A 25,553-nucleotide genomic window follows, 5' to 3' on the forward strand; every position below is an offset into this window, starting at 1 on the left:
TTTGAGAAGTGTGGCAATAAATACAGTTCAAGGAAGAAAAAGCATTTCTACATGGATATATTATGGCACAATAAAAGGTAAATGCACCATCAATCATGGGACTTCTGTTGGCTCAAGACTTTGTACAAGCTCCCTTTTTAGTAAGATAACTATTTCTAAGTTTGGTCAGTGTTGATAATGGAATGAATACACAATCACATATGCACACTTACGTCTAATGCAAGACTTACCATTAGCAAACATTACCTTAGAAACATAGGAATGATATTTAAATCACTAACATGATGTCTTAGATTTAATTGGCGTAGACCACAATTAACTTTAAGCATGAAATTCTTTTACCTCATCAGGAAAACAGAAAAGCTGTAAATATGTAAAATGAAGGCTTAATGTGGTATGTAAATACCTACTTAAGTAGAGATTGTGAAAATGCATAGCTCCTTATTAGACAACCTGGCTGTACAAGAGCACTCCCCCTTTCACAGTATTCCTTTTACTTCATATGCAGTTATTGTTTATGCTGTACACTACAATTGTTACAGCACTAAAGGCAACTAGACAGGGAAGGGGCAGAGAAAGGAAAAGGAATGTATGTAAGGCAATATTTCTTTAGGTACGTTAAGCGTAGTGTGTAGGAAAGACAGGTAACAATTCCACAAGGCTAGTTTCGTTCTTACTGAATAAAATAATGGACTAATACTGAACTCTTGAGGCAAAGCTAATAATCAATGCCCTGGTCACTGTACTGACCATGGTAATCTCTTTGATAGTCATCTTGGTACTCTCCATGATAGTCATCAGGGTATTCTGCCTGATAATCGCTATCGCTGATTTCTGACCCGTTAGTTCCTGTCCCTTGGCTGCCGTTATGAATGACAGGTTCTGTTGGTGCAGCACAGTACTTGGGGTCATACACTTGTCGTCCAAGCCCATACACACTCATTCCCTTCTGTGAAGCTACTTTGTTGGTACCCATTTGTAATGAAATAGTTGAGTTATCCACAGGTTGCAATATGTGCTTCTGATCGTAGATGTCTCTCCTGGTACCTGGTGCCAGCATACCCGCCTAATAAAACAGGATTGTAGAGGTTCAGTAAGCAGGTCAAGACCTGTGATTACTACATTTATGATTACAATGAGTACACCTTATTGGAAGTGCTACAAAGTAGCAATTAAAGTAGAGCAAAACACAGCACAGCAGCTGTGTTTACCTACAGCTCGTAGGTAAGTCACAGAATAAAGTCCTTGCAGAAATGTCCAGTTTATTTCCCTCTTTGGAGAGAATGTACCAAGTGTTCAGACTGAGGTAGTGCCCAGGAAACAATTTATTTTTTGCCTCTGTCTGGTTAATACTGGAAATGCAGTTACTGTTTTCTTTTAGTATAACACAGAACCAACTGGGAATTCTAGAGGCAGCAGCTCATTTTTACGCCTTAATATATTCAGCACAAAACATGCTGGTTAGTGATAAGAAACTTCAGTTCTTTCGTTTTACCACGTAAAAGTACAGCTGAGCTCTACCCTCTTGCTGCTGCCAGTTAGACTTTGCTACTGCACGCCACTCAGGGACTCTCCTACCCCACCGACTTCCCATGGTACTGGGGTCACATGCAGTCCTGCTTACCTGACTGGCTCCTTTGTTAGTGCCCATCTGTAGGCTAATTGTCGTCTGGTCAAACGGCTTGTCAGTTTGCATTTTTGGATCATACAGGTGTCTTCTCGTTCCATAAGCAGTCATGCCTGCCTGACTGGCACACTTGTTGGTGCCCATCTTTATCAGGGGAAAGAAGAGGCGGACAGAAAAAGTGGGTTTTATTTGTACAGCAAGCACGGTCTAAGGAAACAAATATGGTTGGTAATTCTGAAGGCTGGCGGCGAAAGTAATTATGGTGCAGGCTTTCCTTGACCACTACCTGTAATAAATTACCCTTTCTCCATACTGAGGTTCAAAAGGAAAAATAAACACAACCGTCAGCCTAAGGGATTTCAGTGACTGGCATTTGCCCAACTGCATGTACAATTAGAATGGCTGTATGCATCAAAATGTAATAATTCACTTTTATTCTGGACAGTAATGATTTAATTGCATCACCACAACTTCTCTACCACAGGAATTTTAAGATTTTTGTATCAGTTACTGTGGGTTTTTTATGACTATTAAGGAAAGTGGAGAGAAAAAAGGTTACTACCATATAAGGAGCCTTAGCCATCCAAAGACACCTACTTTAAAACCACTGTATGGGACAGAGGTGATACTGCTAAGATTAGCTGTTCTTTCCCTCCTTATCACTCTTATTGCAGATTTAAAACAAACAGAAGAATTTTCCAGTCACTCACTTGAGTTTATAAAGCAAATTAACTGCTTGCAAGAAGTAAAATCTCATACCTCCTTCTGTGATAAGAATATTTTATAATTCTGCAACTGTTTTTGCATAAACAATGTCAGTTAATCAAAACAGGAAAGTCCTTCTCAATTATAACAGATTAACTGCAAACTTGAATTTCACACTTACCTGCAGGCCAATTACACTTTGACCAGCTTTTAGTTTTCCTGCATCAAAACTTCGTGCTTGTTTCTCTGCATATTTGACACCAATATCAATTGTAGTGTGAAAACCTTTGGTTTTTGCCTATTTAGGGGGAGGGAAAATATAGTATTTAGTGTATGAAGTATGTTTCCTGCTACTGGAACACTGGTTTTCCTGACCCCGGGCTCTCAAGTGATACCACAAACAGGTTCATCTCTTATGAGGAACTCTGTGCTGGGGGTGAGAGGAGGTAACAGTTCCCCAGGCCATTTGCAGGTGGCAGCCCAAAGTGACCCAAGTATCTTGTCAGCAGGATATTCTGCAGGGATTAGCATTCTGTGAGCCTCCCCGGTTCTGTGTATGGAGACACAGCTCCTGAGCAAGGCCACGTGCAGTCAGGAATCGTGGCTCTGAACTCCCAGCCTTCCCTGGAGGGATGGGATGCGGTAGGACACAGCCCTCAAGTGCCACCTCTGCAGGATCTTGGACTCGCAACACTATCCGTCTATCCCCCCCAAACAGGCTGTATGCTGTTTTCTGTATCTATGAGTGGAAAGGGTGCATCTGGATGGCCGTGTAGATTTGTGCCAGTTCCGGGGATACAAATACTTACCAGACCTGCTAGGGCCACTAAGGTAGTCTGTACTTGAGTCATATTTCCATTTTCAAAAAGATCATTTGCTTCAAAAATATCATGTGGCTTCATGCCGTAGACTTGGATGGCTTTGATAAAATTCCCAATGTTCTCCAGCTAAACAGAAACAAAAAAGCCAGTTTTCTACTCAGTGTCTCAATTTAGAAACTAAGTAATTTTAAGGCTTTCTGGTGTTGGTTGGTTTGTTTAGTTTTGCTTGTTTAATGTAAGTTCATTGCCTTGTGCAAACTGGATAAAACGGTTGATGTGGTTAAGAGTGACTGGTAGGAAGTTTGATATTATTTTTCATTAGTTTTAATATTGACTTGGAAATCAATCTAAGGTTTTATCTAGCCCAGCATCTCTCCATCAGTGAGACTCATATACTTTGTTAGAGGGGTCTTTGACAAAACTGCCTCAACTGTGCCCTTCTAAAAGAAATCCTGATCTAAAATTTGCTTCTAATTGGAAAATTCACCATAGTGTCCATGCTGTTTGACTTCAGCCATTGATAATTTTGAGTAAAATACAAACTATGTGGATAGTAATAACATTTAACTTGGTTTGAACGTATTATCTTGCACAACTCCTGGGACAAATTAAACTAAGCTTTTGGGGTTTGTTAGCACTTTTTAGCACTGTGCACTGTAGAAATTGGAAAGCAATATGGAATATAAGGAGTAAGGACTGAATTTCATTTTTCCTTCTGAAGTCTTTAGAGGTATTCAATTTTTTTTTTTTTAAATAAAAATTCTCCACCATATTTAAAGTATGCAATGCCCATAAAAACAAGAGGCCGATATAGTGGCACTAAACTAGACCCAGCAACAGTAAAGGCAGTCAACTCTAACCAGCAACCCTGCCAATGCTTGTTCTAAATGCATGTTGCCTTTGATAGCCCCTGGTGGGGAAAGTGCTCCCCAGAACACTCATAGGAAATCAAATCTGGTTTGCACCATATTGTTTTCTGAATTCTGTTACACAACCATTTATTCTGAGACTGTTGAAGTCCTTTCCCTCCCTATCCTCTCCAGCTGCTTTCTCAAGAGCACACTTCATAAAGGGACCTCGAATGTCCAAGTACAGGCAAACTGTTGACCCTGCAGCACTGCCTGGATGGAAAGCTCCAGTTGTGATTTAACAGAGAGTTAACAGCTTTTTTTTAACTTGGAAAAAGGCCTTACTATATGTCCCTATGTTTTTTTTCCATCTGAAATTTCATCTAACAGTGAAAGCATTGCTATTAAATATGTATACTCAGCCACCATTTATGCCCAAGCTCAGATATCGTTGCTTTCTGTCAAATGCTGTTCATGTATGCAGTATCCTCAATTGTTGTGTATGTATCATAAACAAAACTTGGTGCTATTCAGATTTAAGGTGTACCATATCCACAGCAAATTTGTTAATACAGAACAAAAGAACTGTCTGAGAGTTGGAGGGGTTAGAGGTGGAGTTTTGGGGTTTTTTTTGTTTTACCTGGTGCCAATTTAGTTTTGATTGATTAATTTTCTTCACTGATCCTGGCTGCAGCTTATTTATAAGCCTGGGGAGGTGAAAAAAAGGGAAATGCTTAAACAATAAATCTCAACCTTATACCATCTGTGCAGGCATTATATATTTTCATTCACGCTTTATTAGTTGCATTAGTTTCATCAAAATGGTTAATGTTTTGGTTTATACAGAGTGCCTAGCTCAGATCTCATGTCCAACAAGTCTAACAAACTGTAAGAATTTTTGCGTGCCATTTGATTATTATAGAAAAGAGCTTCACCATTAAATTTAGAAATCTTTGCTGAAATATAAAGGAGGTTTAAGTTTTCATTTTTCTCGACAATTTCAATGAAGCTGTCTCCCACCCTACGGTCAGCTAACTTTGACTGTTATTGTTGATGTGTTTAAAGGGGGAGTCTTCAGAAAGTCCCTCCTTATTTCCTCAAAAGTGGAAAACTGCTAAAAATAAGGTTACTTAATAAATAAATGCTTACTCGCATAAGATTATGCCATCTTTTAATCCCAGTTGGAAGTTTGCACCAATGCTCAGCCCTGTAACCTCTTCTATCCAGTTACGCAGATCTTCTTCTATCTGAGGGTCATATTTCAGGGCAATCTGTAACACAAGTAGTTATAAAGTTACTTCATGAGAGAAAACTGCAACTGTTTCTCCCCAAATCTGTTTCAAAGAGTATGCTACAGTGTTTGGCCAGTACTGTATTTTACATATCAGGGTACACATGTAAGTCTTTATCCCTTTTACGATAATGTTTGTGGCTTTATTAAATCTTTATTTGAAAATAGCGCTTTGAAACACTTAACAGTTCTTCCTACTGTAAGAATTGCTGGAGCTCATGAATAGGCTTTTGACAGCTTTAGAGGAATGATGACTTTTTCAAAAAGAATATTCTACCCAAGTTCGGCTTTAGCAGGAACTACAAAAGTGAAATAGTGTGTTATGAACACAAGAATTCTGAATTACCATGTCATCAGTAGTACTGCTGAAGTGCAGATTTCTACACGGGAACTCTTATTTAATACATTATAAGTTATTCTGCCAAAGATTATTAGGGTGGGTTTGCTCTTTTTCTCGAGGTTATGATTAACAGAGATGAACCAGTAAGTTTTGCCCTTGTGCTACAACATCGAGTTATCTTTCTGGAGATTTTGGGGGTTGTGTGTGTGGCTCTTTTAAATTTAAGCTTTAGTGTGCCTGCTATTTCTCTTTTCTTTGGCCTTGCTGGAAGACTTTGATCTCATGTCTTAATTGCAAAGTTAATGCACCATTACTTTACAAAGAGAAACTTCAGTGATGCAAGCAATATTGGTAGTTGGAGAAAAGGGATTCTGTCACTGGAAGCATTCCTACTTTTCCTGCAAACAAAACAAGTTATCTAGTACAAGATTTTAAGGCATAAATAAACTCCACTAGTGCAGAGGTTGGCAACACACTTGACCATTCGTTAGATGTTGTCCCACATGGGTCAGTGAGCAAGATGGGGAATGAGGGAGCCACTGTGAGAAACCTGACAGGCCGGCACAGAATGTACTCGCGTTATTTCTGACTGATGGAAAATGAGCTCAGCTACTACCAGTTACTTACAAATTCCTAACAAGAAACTCATGTAAAGCTTTTCACATTCAGATCGAAGTGTAAAGTTGAGACTTTTTACATATAGTCTTAGACTTCAGCTGAGAAAGGCCAGATATTAGCAGCTATTTATACTGCAGGAGATTATAGTTCCAACCAATCTGAATTACTTGGATAGAGGTGATTTCTACATTTTGGCTAGCGTTAGTAATCCCAAACTCCAAACTGACCAAACTAAAAATTACAGTGTTCTGTTCTCTATTTTTCTTCTAAGGGGAATGGAAAATTCCTGTATCTCTGGCTTTACTTCAAAAACTTCTCTGAGTAATACTTATTTTCCTTAGACTATTTGTAGTAGTGGTGCTATGGTGCCTTAGTTACAGATCAGGATAATGGACTAGCCCATTGTCTCATTCAGATCTTGATTGAGATGTAAAATTTTGTGCAATATTCTGTACAAGATAACAAGTACTTCAGTGCTTAGACCAAAGCTGAACTAAAATAATCAAGATATCCCTTTTCTCATTGAAGAAAAAAAGGAAGAAAGCTGAGGTAATAGTGTGAGGAAAGTGTCATGATTTTTTTTCATTTTAATTTTTATTCACATCTTTTGGGTATTAGGCAGCTAAGATGAGAAATGGACTAGAAAAGCGAGCTGGAGTTCACAGCTGCATAGGGGGAGCTGCTGTGAAGCAGTGCAACCACATCGTTTATAGCGATGGGGTAATAGCAGGAGGTGGGCAGCCCCTTTTCTGAGGGGCTACCAGAAAGGTTAACATTTGAAAACAGTATATGAGGAAGCTGTTATCATTTTTCTCCTTCCTAACCTGCTGAATACCTTACAAACCACTTTTCATGGCTATTTTTATTTCCTATGGAAACAAGGCTTATGTCATCTTAGTTTGTCTCCCCCAGAACATTTGGTAGAACTCAAACTAGCTTGTTCAAACTTACAGAAGAGCAGCAGTCTTGGACATGAGGTCAGTTATTTTGTGTGAAAGTAAATATTTGTGCAAAGGAGAGTGATCCCAAAACATCCCCAGAAGAGTGAAACATACCATCCTACCCTTACTACACAGTAGAACATAAAAAGATCTTACAAAAGTGATCTCACCCACAAAATCCTAAGCTACATGTAGAGATGCGACATACAGCAGATAATACATTTCTGTGCAGCAGTTCAAAAGAAAAAACATGATTTGTAGAAAGACCAGAACCTGGTATGTTCTGATATGCCAGTTAGAAGAGAGCGGACAATTTGGGCTGTTAATTGTATGTTGACAGTTCATGCTATGTGAAATTCACCGTTCTAACATGCACATGAGTACAGAGAAGGGCTTAAGCTAGTCTCTTCCACAATTCTTTAGTTAGAAACGTAACAGATATTTTGCTTTCTGAAAATTCAGGCAGTTTCTGTTTCAGTGCAGCTTAAAGAAAATGCTACAAGTCATAGTTTAGCCATCCTGCAGCTGGAATAGTCTGGTATACAACTGGAATTGTCTTTCTACAACTTCATTTATTTTTAAACACTAGGAATAGCTTGCTTTTTTTTTTTTTTAAGAGGAAATTAAGTCTGTGATCATGCCATCAAGAGACACATTTTAAAGATCTGACTCTATCTCCTCTGTCCTCATAATAAAAAAGAAAAAGTAAATATGGAAACCAATAAGAGTGAGAACCCTGAAGACTTCTGCAAGTGTGGCTATTTGAATCTTTCTTGGCAAGCATATAAAAGAAAAAAAAAAACGGCAAAAATTTTCATAATGTAATACTAAGTGCATTCCATATCTGAGATTACAACTGAGCTGAACATTAAATTGCTGCCCCATTTTTTGGGGAACTTAGAAGTAATCGGATGGAATTTTATCACTTCTCCTGGAAAACATTTACTTTATGTTGGAGTACTTTCACATGGGTTCAAATCTTGAGTGTTTCAAGAGGTTTTAAAGTGTCATGCGGTATCATTACAGTGCTTATCTAGAGATAGGAAATAAAAAATGCTTATACACGTGAGAGAACTTGTCTTATTGCCACTAAAAGCATTGCTATTAAATCTGCTAATTTTCTGAATTTTCTTTGCTACTGTACAGTTTTACTTAAATTTGGGCAAAGCTTGTGTTTTGATTTTGAAATGGTGGGGAACTATGTTATGAAAAGTGAAATGTGTTGATGGTTTCTTTGAAAATTAATCTATCTGAAAAGCTAAAGACATGGAAACTTAGGAGTCTGGTTTTAAACATATGACAGGAAGGGGTTAAGCAGGGAGGAGTGACAGGTCAGGCACTACCAGGAGCCAGGTTATGCTTGCTCTGCATCCTTAGCGTCCTCAATCCGATGGCAAAACCCGGGGTTATGTAACACTAAGTTAGTGAATACTTCATATTTTCCACATGCCTATTAGCGTCGCTCCAGTTTTCCTCTGATTGCTATCTATGAGGGGAAGTTGGAAGCATTGATATAAATTGAAAAAAAATGGTGGGTTTTTCCATTACTACTAATCAACATGCCAAAATTTGATCCATTTAAAGTACTGAAGTTCCATGGAAGATACTTAAATCTTACAAGTCCATAGCAAAAGAAAATATCGTCTATTAAAGCAGCTTCATTCAAAGTATTTGTCATCAGTGCCATGAAAAAAGCTACAGTTTCAGAACAATGTAGAAAAGCTTCAATTGTAGCAATGGATATAAAGGTTTTACAGAAGTTCAAAATCAGATAGCAGGAAGCCAATTGTTAATTATTTTGTTATGACAAATCTTCAAAGATATATACAGTTGTAAATGCTATTCTTTTTGTTGATGCTTCAGATTTATAGTTAGAAATACTTTTGAAAGGAAAAAAGTTAATACAAGTGGTGAAAATGATGGGTGATCTAAGCTGGTGGGAGGAAAAGAGTAGGTGTTACTTGCTTATTACAAGTTCCTGACTGCTAGTAAAGTTCATAATATGGAGGAGTTGTCTTTGTATTCAGTTTAGAAAAAGCTACACAAAATTTGATGATTAACTGAAAGGTAATGTTTTGCATAATAATAAGTAGCAATTTAATAGTTCTACTACAAGCAATCTTTATAAGACTGACAGTACATATCACCTTGCTACTGAAAGTCACAAGTAAAAAGCAGTTGCAGAAAAATTGGGTTCATGTATTGCTGTCCTTTTGAACTTTGTAATTTGATTTTAAAAAAATAATTCACTTACTCATTTTCAACTATAGCTGTATAAAATCTCAACTTTAGTTAGTTACAGCTCTGCAAAACACTCCATGTTGTATCAGAATTTGTGAGGAAGGAGGCAGAAATCTAGAAGACTTCTCCTTACAGTAAGAGAGCATTTTGAGTGTGAGGTTCTTCAATACCAGTTAAGATCACATTAGATTTGGCTTTTTCCTGAGCTTCACACACATTCATGCGATTTTAACATAATACCAATGGACACAAATTTAAGTTTATCAGGAACTAAAATGTCTCACATGCTTATCCTGCTGAACAGTGACTGTCATGTAGAGCCAGCATTAAAGACTGTCTTGTTAATGATGCAGAAGCAGCAAACCCCACTTATACTAATACCAGTATTTCAGGTAAATATAATCTTTTTTTTTTTTTTTTTTTTTGGTATCGTAATCTTCTATTACAGATAAATTAAACACTTCTTCTTCTCTGTTACCAAAAACTGATGCACTTCAATTATACAGTTGCAGTTGTTGTTGAGTAGAAGGACTAGAACTTGGGGATCCAAGAAGTCACTTCTTCCTCGTATTAGGTCATCCCTGTTTTACATGCCAAGATTCATCTTTGAATGTCAGATGCAGCTAATAACTAGCAGGTGATGTGAAATACACACATCTATGCCCATGTATGCCTAAGGCTAGAATCCTTGGGTTAAACTGTATTCCTCTGGCAACTTCCCACCCGATTCTTGTCTCTTGTTCTGTTCAGGTAGGACTTTCCTGTTTGGGACCTCTCATAGTGTGAAACCCCTCCCTCCATCTGTAGCACAAGAACGGCAATCATCACTGTTTTTATCAAGTGTATGGAGTCCTGGAAACAAATGAAGTTATGTTGGCCAACTTCAAGGGACACAGAGAGATCATTAAAGTTACTCAATGTGCCTGCAGCATGTGCAGTTTGAGTGATGATGTTAACCAGTATTTCACACCATAAGTGATATCATATGGACTTTCAATTGTCCTTTATACTAATCTTTTCCAAATCACACAGTACACACTGTACACTAAGGGCTGTGTATATGCCAAATCTCCAGTTTAAGAGTTCAGCTGTCTATATTGCTATTACTCTGGAAAAAAACTGTAACAGTATCTTAAAAAAGAGTTTAAGCACGCTGCATAGTTTTTTAAAAGTCACTGAGACTTAAAAAGCAGGTTATGAAAGATAAAACTTTCAAAGTTACACGTCGTGTGATAACAGTTGCACTTCTTAGTTCTGATGAAATTTTTGACTAAAGCTTCAGGCTTTATGCCCCCACAACAGGGATCAAATGTTTAATGTGCAGCATGTTAAATTCAAATTACTAGTAAGCGTTTGAAGAATCTGCTCTTTGATCTAAAGTTTTAACAACAAAAGCACCTGCTTGTCAAAGTGAGTGAACATCTCTATCAAAGGAATGGTGTTTGCCAGCAAACCCTAAAATTTATATACATATAAAAGTGCAGCAAAATAGGTTGTATGTTGCTCTTTTCCAAGGTAAATAAAGTACAGGGCCACATACAGCAAGAGAAACACTCCAAGATAGTATATGAAGAGGTTACACACATACTTTTTCACAAAAATGAATAGAAAAATAAATAAAGCCCTCAGTTTTAGGTGTTAATATTCTTCATAGGATGAAATTTGCTTGAAGTGACACAAAATTAATATTTTTTTAGTCAAAAAAAGACTGAGTAGAGAAAGCTTACCAGATTTCTTATAAGTATGGAAGCATATTCGTCTCATACTGAATTTAATCCAGGTTTAGGCTTTAATATTAATTTTACTTTTACACATTTAAGTCATAAACTACTGAAAGCAAATAAAGATAACTAAGGGAAAACTCCAGCTTTTAAGAACTAAATTTTACGTTTTAAGCAGCAGTTTGTTCCTATACCAGCTTTTCAAGTTTTATCCATTTGTAACTAAGTGAAACTACTTTTTTTTTTTTTTTTTTTAAATGCTTTCAGTGGTGCCTAAAAACATTCTTTGCATTGAAATAAGTACTACGCTCAGGAGTGATTTGTCTTGCAGAGGCCAAAGATACCCACAATGATACTTCTTTATTGTTTGCTTGGCACTAGTTTCCAATTAGATCTTTCTCCTTCCCTTTTTAAGGCTTTATGATGGTAAGGGGGAAGACAAAAGCATAATTATCTCCTCTTATCAAGGCAGAAGCTCTTAGAAGCCCTTACTCCTCAGAAGTGAGAGTGAGGCAGGTTACACAGCCAGTCCCAAATTATCCCCTGGAATTGAAGCTACCGGCACCTGAGCTGCCCCATTCTGTTCATCACCTGCTGTTACAAGACACAGTTCTGAATCTCATGTCTAAAATTTACACAGCAAAACATCTGGGACAAAAAAGTGTCAGCAGCTTGCTGGCTATGCATATTACTAAGAAAATGGCACAGAAAAGTAAGTGTTACTCTTATAACCAAGAAGAATGGTTTTCCAGCATTTTTTTTTTTTTTAATTATACAACTGAGTTAAAACTTCTGCATTAAAATTCTATGGTGTCAATAGATTACTGTACATACCTAATTTGCAGCTTTAATGGTGAGGGAGAGTGAGAAGGACATAAACAATATTTTTCTGCTCTACAGTTTTAGTTGTCTGGAGTAAATAAATGGCATACCTTTTAAGTTGAGACGGAGAACCTAAGACAATGGGAAAATGCAAGGTTTAGATTTTTACTGAAAGTGGGTTAGAAGAGGGAGTGACAGGATACCAAAGTTATTGTCAAGTGGAACTTCTTGCTATCTGAGTTACCAACCTAATAGCATTTCTTCATAAGGACAAATTCAAATTCCCTGCTAATTTCATGTATGTTGACCAGGACAGCATCAATAGCAAATGCCAGAAGAGGCGTATTTGTGCATGAGAAACCCAAAAGTAAAGGGAATGTAAAAATCCAGATGAAAATCAAAGGGAGAAATACTTAAAAAACAGAAAGCCACCGTTAAATATGCCCTGGTATTTGAACATGTATTTTTTTCTGTCATTATGGATTGTTGTACTGTGTTAATGCTAATACTGAAAGATCTCACTATATCCCACTACGCTACCTAGCACACAAAATTTACAGCTGCATCCATTTTGCTTAATATTCAACAGTACTTTTTTGTTATTTGTAGCATAATTGGTAACTTGCCAACACCTCACTCTTTTCTCTGTAAATCAAAATTTAGGCTACAATCTTTAAATGCGGATAAATATTAATTCAAAATTCCTGGCACTCTTCCCATAGGCACCAGTTTAAACTCTGTGGAGTAAGAACAAGTCATGCCTCAAAGTTTCCAAGTCATCCTACAAGTAGGATACCCACAGTCATGCATGGCGTTTGTTGCCAGATCAGCAGGCTGGAAGAACTAGGTGTTCTACTCCCTGGCTGTCCAGTGTGGGTTTTTGGCAGCTTGCAAACTACTCACGGAGCAACCCCCACCATCCCTCCCCTTCAAGTGTGCTAATAGCTCAGGTGTGTGCTTGCCTTGGCCCAATTGTGGTTCTCTCTCACTCTCTGCAGCTGTACTACTACAGCGCTCTTCCCCCATTTTAAACTTTCTCACACTTTTTCTCACAGTTCTTGTTCTTATCGCTGCTTGTCAGAGTCACAGTTTTCTGGCTTACAACTGTAATTCTCCTTAGTCATCAGCTTCCACTTCCAATTGTAGCACCTTCTGGTCCTGCTACCATACATCATACTTCTTGATATTGCACTGTATCTTTAGTCTGTATATTGCTGAACAGTTTATATTTCTTTGCAGTATATAGTTTTAGTAATCTTCACTACCTATTCTTTGGAATTGTTGCTATTTTCTTTTTAAAAAGCACTGGGATATGAAGTTTCTTCTCAGCTAAGAGTGTGTAGATCCAGCCTGCATCACAAAAGCCTGTTATTCCCTGAGGAGAACAGATTCTCTTGGCTTTGAAACCCACATCCAGTACAACTGGCTTGAGCTGTGATACGACACAGCAAACCTGGGCAGGATCCAACACCACGAGCTGGGAGGTCTTCTGAAACAAAGTACTGAGCATGGCACTGGAAATACTGGTAACCTGCTGTCCGGACAGACTGCAGTGATAGCTAGTTGCTCTTGTTTTGGGGGTGGGGAGGAAATAATCTAACAAAACAATCTGGTGCATAAGCAGGACAAAAAGAAAATCTGAAAATAACCTAGTTTTCCTAGCAGTAAACCAGGAAGTTCCTCTGGTTCAGCAGCTCTCAAAAGCTAGAAGGAGCCTGCAACAGAAAAAGTAAGATCTTCCCCATGTCCAGTTTTCTTAGCAGAAGCACAAGGAATGCAGATTTCACACCCTAAGCTTTAGAAGATCTTGACTATCAGCTGCTTCATACTATTGTTTTGCTTTACTACCATAAAAAAAAAGAAGGTAATAATAAATTCAGCATAAAGAATAAAACATAAAAATCAGCTTCTGCTGCCCCCCTGCCCTCCAACCCCAACCCCCTTCCTGGGTGTGTGTATGATCAATTAAAGTTCAGTAGGTGATATACAATGTTAACCATACTCCAGGAAACACCAAAAATACTTTGGGTATGGCCACCCAGGCAAGTTGTGCTTTAAACATATGAAAAGAGTTATAAGAAGAATATAATGTACAATTAATGTGATATTAAAAAAAAAAAAAAAAGCTATGACCATAAACACATTAGAAAATGTTTACTTAATTTTGTAATAATATCCATCTTTAAAGGCCTACAATTGACATTTAGAAGATTACTGAAGGAGGTCTAAGAAAAGAAAGATGAAATTAACTTGAAATTTACATAGCTCCTATTGGCAGTTCTATATAAATCATAAAATCTGTATAGCAGACAGCTGGACAAGTATTTTTTTTTTTTAAATTTATTATTAGAAGGACTTCTAGCTCAACTTTTTATTTAATGAAAATGTAGTTTAAGGTATGGAAAAATGAAGCTATAAGCTCGCTATACTGAAGTTTATAACTAGTACAAAAGAAAGTGCTATTGTTAAAGCAGGAAAGTCAGTCAAACTGCTAAGTAAGAGGTTCTGGTTAAACACCCTGTAGTAACTTCTAAACCAACATCCAGCAATTGAGCAGGTGCGGGAAGAACAGGCAGCGCTGCCGGGGCAGGCGGGGGATGCACATACACACTGCATCCAGAATTCTGGGTACCACAAGGTCAGCTGTAGTCTCGCTACACTGTGCACCTGAATTCACTGCAGGTTTGACATGCACCAGCAGCAGTACCTGTGGGGAACACTGTACTGCAAATGGAGTGTGAGACACGTCTCAATCCTCAATCATTTAAGGTTCCATTATTCTTCTGTAGAACAGAATGCTTGGGTGCTCTGACTGAACTCTAACTTTGTTAGTTATGTTTTGTTCCCATTCTTTTCTATCCATTCAAAGACCAGTTATTTAGCCCTGTTTAATCTCACAGCTTTTTTGTTAACTCTTTATTAAAAGCTGCTAGATTTTTTTCAAATAGAAGTACCTTTCCAGATCACGAACGTTTTCACACCAATATTTATCAATGATAAAGGATGCTATCAAGACAGACCATAGTAAAAAGGCAATAGTCTTTATTTTCTTAGAAAGTTGCTTGTACTTTTAACTTTTATCGGTGCATGATAATACAATGATGTCAGCAAGGTAAGGGGACATCTTCTTACAAAAATAAGCAAAGAACATTTGAGTTTTAGAACACCAGATGTGTCTGCACTACATATGCTTAATTAACACTGTAGTGACGTTCACATATCATATATAATGTAACTTCAAACTGATCCCACACAGTTATAAAGTTAACCAAAGCAGTGGCAGCTCAAGCTGGTCAGGTGGTGGGAATCTCAACAGGAGCCACAGAACAGGTCCTGCTCCAGCACATCCTTCAGCCTGGTGCATTCTGGCCTGAGCTCCGAGTTCTGCTCCGTCCATGCTCAGCTCAGAAGGGACCTGTTCTGCAGGGGCCCTGTTAGCAGTGAGGTCAGAGCTGCCTTTCACCACAAACATTTGCATATAACCAAATCCCTTCCCAAGTGCAGGTGTCTGCTATCCCTGATCTTCTGCTGGCAAGGCTTCTAGCACTTTGTCAGTTAATTAGGGACAACAGAAAAACACTTTTCAATTAAATTACTGTTATTCAAGCAAAACCAGAAATACTAAGATGATATTCTCTATTTATAAACAAGAGACTTTAGCAGTGGAAAAGTCAACAGGACAGCTCTCTTGGCAGGAAAGCAAAGAAAGGGTTTTTTATAGTAGTGATATTGATTTTTACTCAGTGAACAGCCATGGTCCAAACACGCAAAGCAAGGTAGGAAGACCTGTTTAGAATCCATCTATAAGTCAACCAGCTAGGATCTGGTACAGTAGATCAGATCCTGTTTTCATGGAAGCATTTCAGAACAGCAAGGAAACTAAGGCAACACAGTGCAGAAATAGTTAAATATTCAGTGGTGCCTCGCTGCCATGGCCCTGTGAGAGCAGCACTGCGTGGCACTGCACTGCCAGGGTCGGCTCTCACTGCCAGATCCTCCGCTCTCGCTAATGCCTTCCCAGCTCTGTCACTTACACATCCAGAATCACAGCTGCTTCACTTAGGAGATGGCATATATAAGGAAAAAGAACTTTAATTATGTCTCTGCTCCTAATATCTACTACACTCTGCACTTGTTTGAGGAGGAGGAAGGAAAAAAAAAATGAGGAAATAAGGGAGAGGGAAGTTTGAGGGGTTTGTTTATTTTAAAAGAAAAAAAGGCCCCAAACATAGAACCACTTGCAGAAAGTCAAAACTGTTTTTGAGAAAAACACTGTAGTTCAATCCCACTAAAGACAAACAACGTAAGTTACTCTGAGGTATTACTGCAAAATCAAAAATACTCAAAAGACAGCATTTGCTGCTGAATATAGCTATACAAGTTAACAGTACTTCAGAATCAGATACTTAGAAACAGCATTTTTAAGCAAAAGAGTCCCTCTCTTAAAAAAAGAAGGATTTTCACATGATCTCACTTAGAAAAAATCTGTTTCAAATTGCCCTACGTGTCCTGGCCTCAAGCCCATTTTTACTGAAGGCCTTTCCTGTACAGTTCCATAGGGGATGGGAATCTCTACAAAGTTTGCCTTAAAAGGATGTGTCAGATGCAGAGTGTATATGGTGTTACGTAGCTACAGAAGCTAACAATTCTGAGTACAGTGAAGTTTCTATCCTTGAGTCTTCAAGGCAAGAAAAAGCCTCCAAATTAATGTTCTTACAGAAAAAGCTGAGATGAGGGGGAAAAAAAACAACCAAAAAACAAACAACACAAAACCCAACTGATGTGGCATTATCTCAAAACAATGTGTGCATCCATCCATCTTTTAAGGGCACTGACTCAGCAACAGGAATATAATAGGTATTTTTCTCTAAATTTTAAACTAAGTCTAACTCTGAAACCACACAAAAAGCTGTCATCTGTATATTTTAAACAATACTGTAATGCAAATTAGATATCTTATTTTCTGAGACTACTAATCCCATTTAATCATCATGACTGTCAAACTCAATTTATTTTCTTCAGAGGTGTTCTGGCCATAGGACTTAAACTGTCAGGTTACACGTAAAGAATGCAAGACTTGATACTTATCCCACGCTCTTTAATATCAGCAAGTTTTATGTCTTTCTATGGCCAGTAAAAGTTTATTATTCCACCAGAAACAAGGTCACTATAATACATTTTATAAATTCACAGAAAGTGCTTTGAATTTTAAGTGCAGACAGTGTTGTTCCTGAGGTTAAACATAGACAAACTTCACAGCAAACACCCTCACTCCTGATTTCCCCTGGCACCGCACTTTGCGGGCGGCAGCACTGGCAGTTTTGTCTGTGCCGTCCTGTGCCTGCTCTACCTCTGCTTTGATGTTCAGGAGGCAGCGGCAGCTAATCCTGGCTATGGATGCCATTTATCGCCTTCCTCCTAGAAAAAATGGTGTGAGCCAAGAGACAGAACTGGAAATGACATCCATCACACAGGGCTTACCACGGGACAGCAATACATATCTCACAGTTCAAGAACGGCTGTGCGCTCTTCCAAGTGGCAGTTTTGAGACACAGGAGGATTCCAAAAGACAACTGTCACTGTGGCAATGACAGGTCAAGGCTTACTAGGGATTTAAACCATTGAGAAAAAGAAATTAACTCCCTTGTCAGCTGTTTACAGCAACAACTGCCAGATGTCACTCAAGTGGCTGCTTTCACAGGTTTGTTTCATCTCGCCTACTTGCAGGCCACCGAACAGTGACACTGGAGATGGGGTATGCCTGCCCAGTGGGGCTGTGCAGGGGCTCCCCAGGGCAAGTCCCCTTGTTTGTGGCCTTGGGCAAATGTGCAGAACAGGCAATGCTTGGCTGACAAACGCAGGAGGCTTTGACCAGATGGCAGGGGTGTTAATGTCCAAAGTGCTGGCAAGGGAAGTGTTTGCATGGCAAATTAATTGCTTCTGCTTATCACAGAAAGAGATGTATCGTAGATATGAATGTCAACTCAGTGCTACATAGGTTGTATCACTATTAGTTCGTACCGGCTAGTAGGTCTACTTATTACTGCTGTAGTATTGATAATTCTATTGGAGTAGCCACAGAATTAGAAACCTATACCTGATATGTACTCAAGAGACCAGACCTGTCCTGAGACAGTAACAGTGGGAGAGGAAATCTGGACAGGCAGGGCAGACACTCTGAGGTAGACAGTGAAGGATGAAGATGAATGGAGACACTGTAGTTAAGATTCTCCACTGCTAGAATACCTTCCTCCTTTAAAAAAAATAATCTAACCAAAATATGTAGCTATTGATTAGGGCTGCTACATTAATACTTCTTCTCAATCAATATGAGAACCCTTCACACATGAGATCTTACACTAGAATACAAATTAATAAGTTACTACTGCTTAATAATTCTGATGTTTCACTGGGCTTCTTTAAAAAAAATCCTCTGCAAAATTTCCAGCAAAAGGCTAAACTCACGGTTCAGCAATTGAAGTGGCAAACATTCTCAGAAGTGTAAGATGCTTCTGCTCAGAAAAAGAACACCATGTGATTTGCAAATGAAGCATCCAGCAGGACCATTTGATAGGGAGCGTTGTTGAACCTAACTTACTGAAATTCAGTATTGTCAGTCAAGATAAAAGTGTAAGCATCAGAAAGAAGTAACCAGCAGTGATAATGGAAATCAGTTGGAAAATACTCATCATCTGGTTGCTAATGCATTAAAAAGAGAGCATCCTAAGACTGACAAAATACAAGTTGTCATTGTTTAAATCACTAATGTGTTTTAAGTGATACATGTAGTTACTGTGCCAAACACTAAGTTTAGCTTTGGAATTATTCCATTGTCATATTCATGTTTTGTGGACAGTTTTGCTGTTGACTGAGTCATCAAAATTGTACCATTAAGTACTATTATGTTGAATGCATTCTGTGCTTTTAGTTGACAGTTTTATTAACTAAATCTATAGCGGAAATTTTCATTCAGCACTTTGTTCATCTCTGTATTAAAATTATAAAGGGGGTTTGGGAGCTGCTATTAAAAAAATAGGATGCTTGAAGGTTAACACACTGAGAGATTTCTGGAAGACAAGTATAAAAGACGAAGTTATGAACTTGTTCATTTGAACTGCAGATTTGTTACTAAAGCCTGGATCCAACTAGAAAAATTTCACAGTTCTTTGGAAAAAATACGGAAATTGGACACAAAGAGAGAAGTTTCAGTGCTATGCATGATGAAGCTGATTTTTTTAGCTAGTAAATGTGATGTGATAAACTATTAGAAACCATTAATTAATTGCAGCAAACTGAAGTTCAGTGCTTGATCCTGTAAAACCCTTCTGCTGCTTCCTCTGAAATTTCCTTTCTAAAATCGCAGTGTATATATTTCTATTATAATATTTCTGACATAATCAAAATACTGGATTTTTAATTTATTCTCCCTGCAACAAACTTAAGATTTTTATTATAGAAAGGTCACACAAGCTGATTTTATTTTAAACTAAATACCTGAATTTAATTCCAAACTTGTAAATTGAAAATATTACTACCTCAAAAGCTACATAGACTTCTGTGTTTAAGATAACTGGTAATGCAGAAATCCTACACTGTCAGTTATCAGCACAGAAGACACCCACCTGTGCACTCAAAGCCTAAGTTCTCATTGCCTTTATCCAATGCAGTCTTCATTTTTATTATATCCTTTTAGAAAACATCAATAGAAATACTTTATCACCAGTAAACAATCCTACATAAAACTCAGTGAGCAAAGGTTTGCTAAAGGAAAATAGTCTATGGGAAATGTGGAAGGGTAAAACAAATATATGGTACGAACAGTTACACTTTAAGAAGGAAAAGGGTATTATTACAGTTATGAAAAAAGGGGTGAGAAAGAGGAATGGGAGGGCATAACAGTCCAACTACAGGCAGCTAAAACTTCATGTAGCTTATTAAATCACTAGCTAAAAAAAAAATCTGAAAGATAATGATAAGAGTCCGGTTTCCAGTTTAAAATGTTCACAAAAAGGTAATTTTTGGACAAATAAATTTGTTTGCCCTGAGCAAGTGAAACACACTACAGAAGTCTTCTCCTCAGCATGTTCAGAAGGAACATAATAATCATACCTGGGACTGGTTAGCATTATTTACCACAGACTTCATTGCTTTTTCATTAATCCATATTTGCCCTGAAGAAGGAAAGCAGGAAGCACCGCTGTCCTCCTGCACACTTGCAAAATAGGAGATATTTTGTTTACAGGCTTCATTTGTCTACCAGCCTCTAGTTTATAAAGTTTGTTTCCCCCCCTTTTCCATATCTCTAGCACTTGACATCTCAGGGTGGCAGCTGCAGGGACAGACTAACTCACCTCAGTTATTTTGCTGTCTTCAAAAGTTTTGGAAAATGGTCCTGGCCAGTGCCAGCTTGTGATGGAAGGATGGATTGGAAGGAAGATGATAGCAGAGTCAAGACACGGGATAACCAAACGCTATGCAAAGTTTAAATCCTCATAAAGATGTATTTCTGCCCATCCTTCCTTTCACATGGAGATGAAACTGGCAGTCTATCAAACATAAGAGGTGGAAAAGATAAATGCCTGGCTGATACAAATATCATTTCCATGGGCAGGGCAGAGTCACTAGGAAGCAGCCGAGTGAACTGGAACCTCTCCTGCCCAGCGTTCCTGTCTGCTGCACACCTTATGCAGTGACACAATGGAGCAAAAGCTGCTGCTAATTTCTTACCTACCTCAGCTGTAAATTAGAGACAAATATAACATTGGTTTGTAGCTTTATCTAACTGCACCATCATCTCAAGCTATGCTAACCTCATACCGCAGAAACTCTCCCATTGCTTAAGAAAATTATTTATTGCCTGCAGAAGAAACTCCCATTTCAATCAGCTTAAAGGGCTCCTCACTGAATATTTGTTTTGGATCAGTATCTTCTGTGATCTCAAGTAAACAAGGAATCAGCTTCAAAGGGATTTCACTAGTTTGACTACCTGTACATTTCTCATGCAGACAAATTTCCTTACAGCTGGGAACCAGTACACAAACTCCATCCTCTTTGTAGGACCAAACACCTTACTGGTGTAACCTAGGGTAAAGAGCAAAACAAGAGAAAGGTGGAGCCTCTAAAGGACAAAAAAAAAAAAAAAAATCCTAAAAACCAAACTAAACAAAGTTAAGCTTAGAGATGGAATCTTGAACATCAATTAAACAAAATTCTTATAAAGCATCAGGATGTTATATTCATCTATTCAAATACCATAGCAAACAAAAGGTTTCTCTGAACACTAATTCAATGCTAAATGAGAAAATAAAGAACAGAAACCAAAACCAAGAGACTTTTTATCCAGCACAGCTGGGCCCTCAGGCAGCATAGCTATCAACACACGTGTTTTCTGCAGGAAAACACTGCTTGAGGCTTAGCACTGAAAAAGTCAAACGAGCATCTAACTTTGACCATCATTCAGGCAGGGAGGTACCACAGCTACTTACAAGCATCAAACCAACACATTAAAAAAAACCCAACGTAACATAACACAATAGTTTGCACAAAGGTCCATGATTTGGAATGTGTGATTGAGATCAGTATCAAAAAGTTGTCCACCAAGAGCGGGAAACTAAATGTTGTTCTTCAAATCTTTATGAGACAGAAGGATCTGGAAAAAGGAATTGCCGATCTTTACAGAGACATTATTCTCTGATCCTCTAGAATTATACAGAGAAACAGACATATACCTAATGCACAGACTCATGTAAAACAACTCCACAGGAGGTAAACAACATAAGTGTTTATAACATCATTGCTTTGAAATTTGACCTCTTACAGTATAAGCAGCATTCTCAAAGTTCAAAGCTATATCTTTTGCCCGAGTTTTTGTTGTTAGCTGTTTTTTGTTTGCCTATTTTTTTAAGGAAGGTGAGTTCATTTGTCTTTGCATTTTAATAATTTTTTATGACACTGCTGTACTGACATTTCAGAGGGCTACAGCAGAAGCCTGCACACAAACTGAAGCTGGCACAGAATATCCATCCCTCTGCAATATATTCGCATTGAAGAAAGCAGAGAACATGAGTGAAATAACAGACACAGGAAGATAAAGTAGAAGGCTCTTTGCATAAAGGCATAAAATACACCCGTTCCAAGCTCTGTTAATACACAGGCTTGGAAGAGTTCCTGTCAGGAGGCCCTAAGGAAGCTGATGACAATAAGAAACTGAAAGAAAGAACAAAGAACTTCTTCCCATCTTGTTCCCATAAGGGATCACTGTTAAGCCAATATGATTCTGTCAATATTTTTTTATAGTAGAAGGGCATTTACTTTCTTCCTAATTCCCATGCAATAATACACAGCATATGTTTTATTGTCTTTTTTCAGACTGTAATAGATAAGCCACTGTAACAGATAAACCACTGAGTTTAGATGTTGGGAGCAATCACTCTGGAAGACATTTGGTTACATGATGTCATCAAATTTTGGAGCAGAACCCCACAATCATCCTGAGAAAGCCAATAAAGAAAAAACCAGAAAAGTATCTTTTGTAACATTTCCAACATATTAACTTAGACTTTCTACATAAATTACAATGTTTAAGGCAAAATACTTTCCCCTCCCTCCTCCCCTTTCTACTCAACCACAAGTAAAACAGGATTTGGGGATGTGCTGAAGTCTGAAACCAGACGTGTGTGAAATAACCAGTTATTAAATACCACATTCAGAATTTAAGCCTGTGAATAAAGACACAGAGCACCAACTTATCCCTAGTTATTCACCGGTGTAATTTTTTTTTTTTGCAAAGGTTCCTCCTCCTGCCAGGTTCACTGCAAATTAACTAACTGCGTAACAGGACACTGGCATAAGCGCTTTTTGTTCCACAGAACGTGAGGAAAAACCCAGGAGAGGTCAGAGCAGCCCAGCAAAGCAGCGCACACGGGGCGCACCGCGGGCCCACGGACTGTCAGCGGCGACTCCTGTGCTGTTCCACCCGGAGCACCGTGCGCGGTGACAAGCCCCTGTGACAGCGCAGGCCGGCCGGCTGTCCCTGCCGCAGCGCCCCGGGCACCGATGAGCGGTCCTGGGACCCCCGCGGCCCGCTCCCCCCGCAGCGCGCGGCCCGGCGCCCCCGCGCGCCTTTGTGTGCCCGCGCCGGGCGGGGCGGGGCGGGGCCGCGCGGGGCAGACAATGCGCGGCCTGTGCGGGGCCCGCGCCGATTGGCCGCGCGCCGCCCGTGCCCATGATGTCATGCGGCTGGAATGCGCCGCGCGGGGGGCCGGGACGCGCCGCGCGGTTCATCCGCTCCGCTCGGGCCGGCTGCGCCCTGCCCCGGCACTGCCCCGGCACTGCCCCCGCACCGCCCCCGCTCCGCCGGCCGCCACACGGGCTCGGGACGGCCGCGGGCCACGGCGCCCCGCCCCGCGGGGTCCCGGCCAGAGGAGCGGGGACAGCGCCCGCGGGGAAGAGCGGGGCGCCCCGTGCCGGGGCTGCCGGCGCGAGCAGGTGCAGCGCGGACGCGGCGCCGCGCACGGGCGCGCCCGGTGCTGACAGCTCTGCGGTCCCGCCGCGGCAGCAAGTTTCGCGAGTGGCGCCGCGCAGGACGGCGCAGTCCCGGGGCCGGCGGCGAGAGCATCCTTCTCGCCCCGCCCGCCGGAACCTGGAGGCAGCGGAGCCCCGCGTCCCGTCCCGCCCCCGTCGGTCCGGCGCAGACAAAGCCCGGTCGACCCCCGCGCCGCCGCCCGTACCTTGTTCTTGACCTCGGCGGACAGCCCATAGGAGGGCCCCTTGTTGAAGTGGGTCATGTCGGCGGTGTCCCCGCTGCCTGGGGGCGCTGATCGCAGGCGCTGGCGGCTCCGGGCTGAGGCGAGAGTCCGCCCGCGGCCGCGGAAAGTTCTAGTCCCTCCCTCCCGGCCCGGCCCCGCGGCCGTTGGGGCCGCCCGCGCGCCAATCGGGGCGCGGGGCTGCCACGGCCCCTCCCGGCCCGCGTGGGGAGGGGGCGCGCGGCCGCGGGGGAGGGGCGCCCGCCCCGCCTGGCCCCGCCCCTCCCGCCGCAGGGAACCGCCCGCGGGTCGGGCCGGGGCGGGAGCGGAGCGGGGGAACGTCAGCGGGAAAGAATCCGCTGCCACCCAGGGCCGCCGCGGGGAAGCGCCGCCGGGAGCTGCCGCGGAATGCGCCGCCGCCGCGGATTCCTACCGCATGCGGCGCCTCCGCGGGGGGACGGGAGGAGGGGGTCTTGGTGAGGGACCGGCGGCCCCGGCCCGGCGCTACACCGCCACTCCCCGCCTCCTCGCCCCGGCTAGCGAAGTGCCCCCGCCGGGCCGGGTGACAGTGCTGGCGGGGCAGTCGGGGAGGACGGCAATGGCTCTCCCAGGCCCGTCCCGCACGGTGCGAGACTGGGGGCTCCCGCCCGCCGGCGGAGGGGAGTGCTCGGAGCCCCCGGCCTGAGCAGTGACCGGTCCCGGGAGGGGCTGGCTGCTGGAAAAGGCCTCGGCCGCTCACACGAACAGCCTTCTTGCAGTGCGTGATGTCTTGAACTACTTTTGAAATTCCTTTAAAAGGTTACAAAATCATAGGAAACTTCGAAAAACGCCGGGAGACAGGGAAAAGGGGGCAAAAAAAAGTGCACAAGTCATTGCAGTGAGATGAAGGTGGAGCAGGACAATGGGCTCATCTGGAGCTCATCGTTCTTCTGGACCGTGTTGTGGGCATGAATCTCTGCGAGAACGGCACCTCCGGGTTTGGGTGAGGGTTTCTCCTTCCCCACCATGCTGATGAACCAAGGCAGGGCTGTGCTGGCCACCACTGGGACAGACAGCCAGGCCACTCTGCACCCGGAGCCCTGTCCCACCTTGGAAAACACAGGGCATTCGTGAGGTTTGCGTGCTGGGCATACCAGTGGGATCACACTGGTCCAGCTCGGGGAGTGTCCGTGACCGGCAGCGGGCTGTGGGTCACCACTGTCCTCGGCAATGAAGCCACTCTTGAAAGAGAGCACAGATTCAACATTTGGCTCATTGAGAGAAGTGCTTCCCTGGAAAACCAGGACTGCGTTTTCTTCAGTGTTACTGTAACCCTGGGCATACAAAGTAACCTTTTAAATACAGTTAAATTTCAACAAATTTGAAAGAAAAATAATCAGAAGACAATCCACCGATAGGACCAGCTGCGTAAGACGCGAGCAGCAGCCTGTAAGACTGGCTGCTGGAGCTGTGGCCCGCCCAGCCGCCTACGTGGTGTCCCCCAGAAGTAACTGCTCTGTTCTCCCATTTCGCAGCAAAAGTTCAGGGCTAAGTGGCTGGTCTATCTCCAGTTGAAACTAGTGGGGCTCTTTCAAAAGACGTGCGGTGTGAGCCCTGTCAGGCTGTAACAGTCCTGAGGGAATCTCAGGGCAGCCAGGAGGTGGTTTTATACTGTGATGCTGTGAATCAGCTCAGCTTAAAGTGCTCCACTGCTGCACAGCCTCTAAAAAAACAGCCGGGGCTGTTCCTAATTAAAGGAAGCAGAACTGCCTGAACTACCCATTGGGAAAAGGAAACTGTGCAAGAGAAGCAGGAAACTGAAGAATGGGGTGAGGGACATGGCGGCTCACATAAA

General features: G+C 41.2%; 1 protein-coding gene across 2 annotated transcripts; it reads right to left on the reverse strand.

Moving 5' to 3' along the window:
* Positions 1-718: 718 nt before the first annotated feature.
* CNN3 (calponin 3) lies at positions 719-23,761 on the reverse strand (the record flags this gene model as incomplete). 2 transcript variants are annotated; one of them, XM_080349252.1, is made up of 7 exons in its annotated part: positions 719-1,066; positions 1,625-1,771; positions 2,514-2,630; positions 3,142-3,279; positions 4,642-4,708; positions 5,151-5,272; positions 23,705-23,761. In XM_080349252.1, the coding sequence occupies 7 exons, from the start codon at positions 23,759-23,761 to the stop codon at positions 719-721; spliced, it is 996 nt and encodes a 331-aa protein (XP_080205378.1). The 2 variants fall into 2 exon arrangements, with proteins under 2 accessions (XP_080205378.1, XP_080205379.1); XM_080349253.1 differs by lacking the exon at positions 3,142-3,279.
* Between the last annotated feature and the right edge of the window lie 1,792 nt (positions 23,762-25,553).

The sequence above is a fragment of the Nesoenas mayeri genome (genome assembly GCF_963082525.1).
Source record: "Nesoenas mayeri genome assembly, chromosome: 8".
Taxonomy (NCBI): domain Eukaryota; kingdom Metazoa; phylum Chordata; class Aves; order Columbiformes; family Columbidae; genus Nesoenas; species Nesoenas mayeri.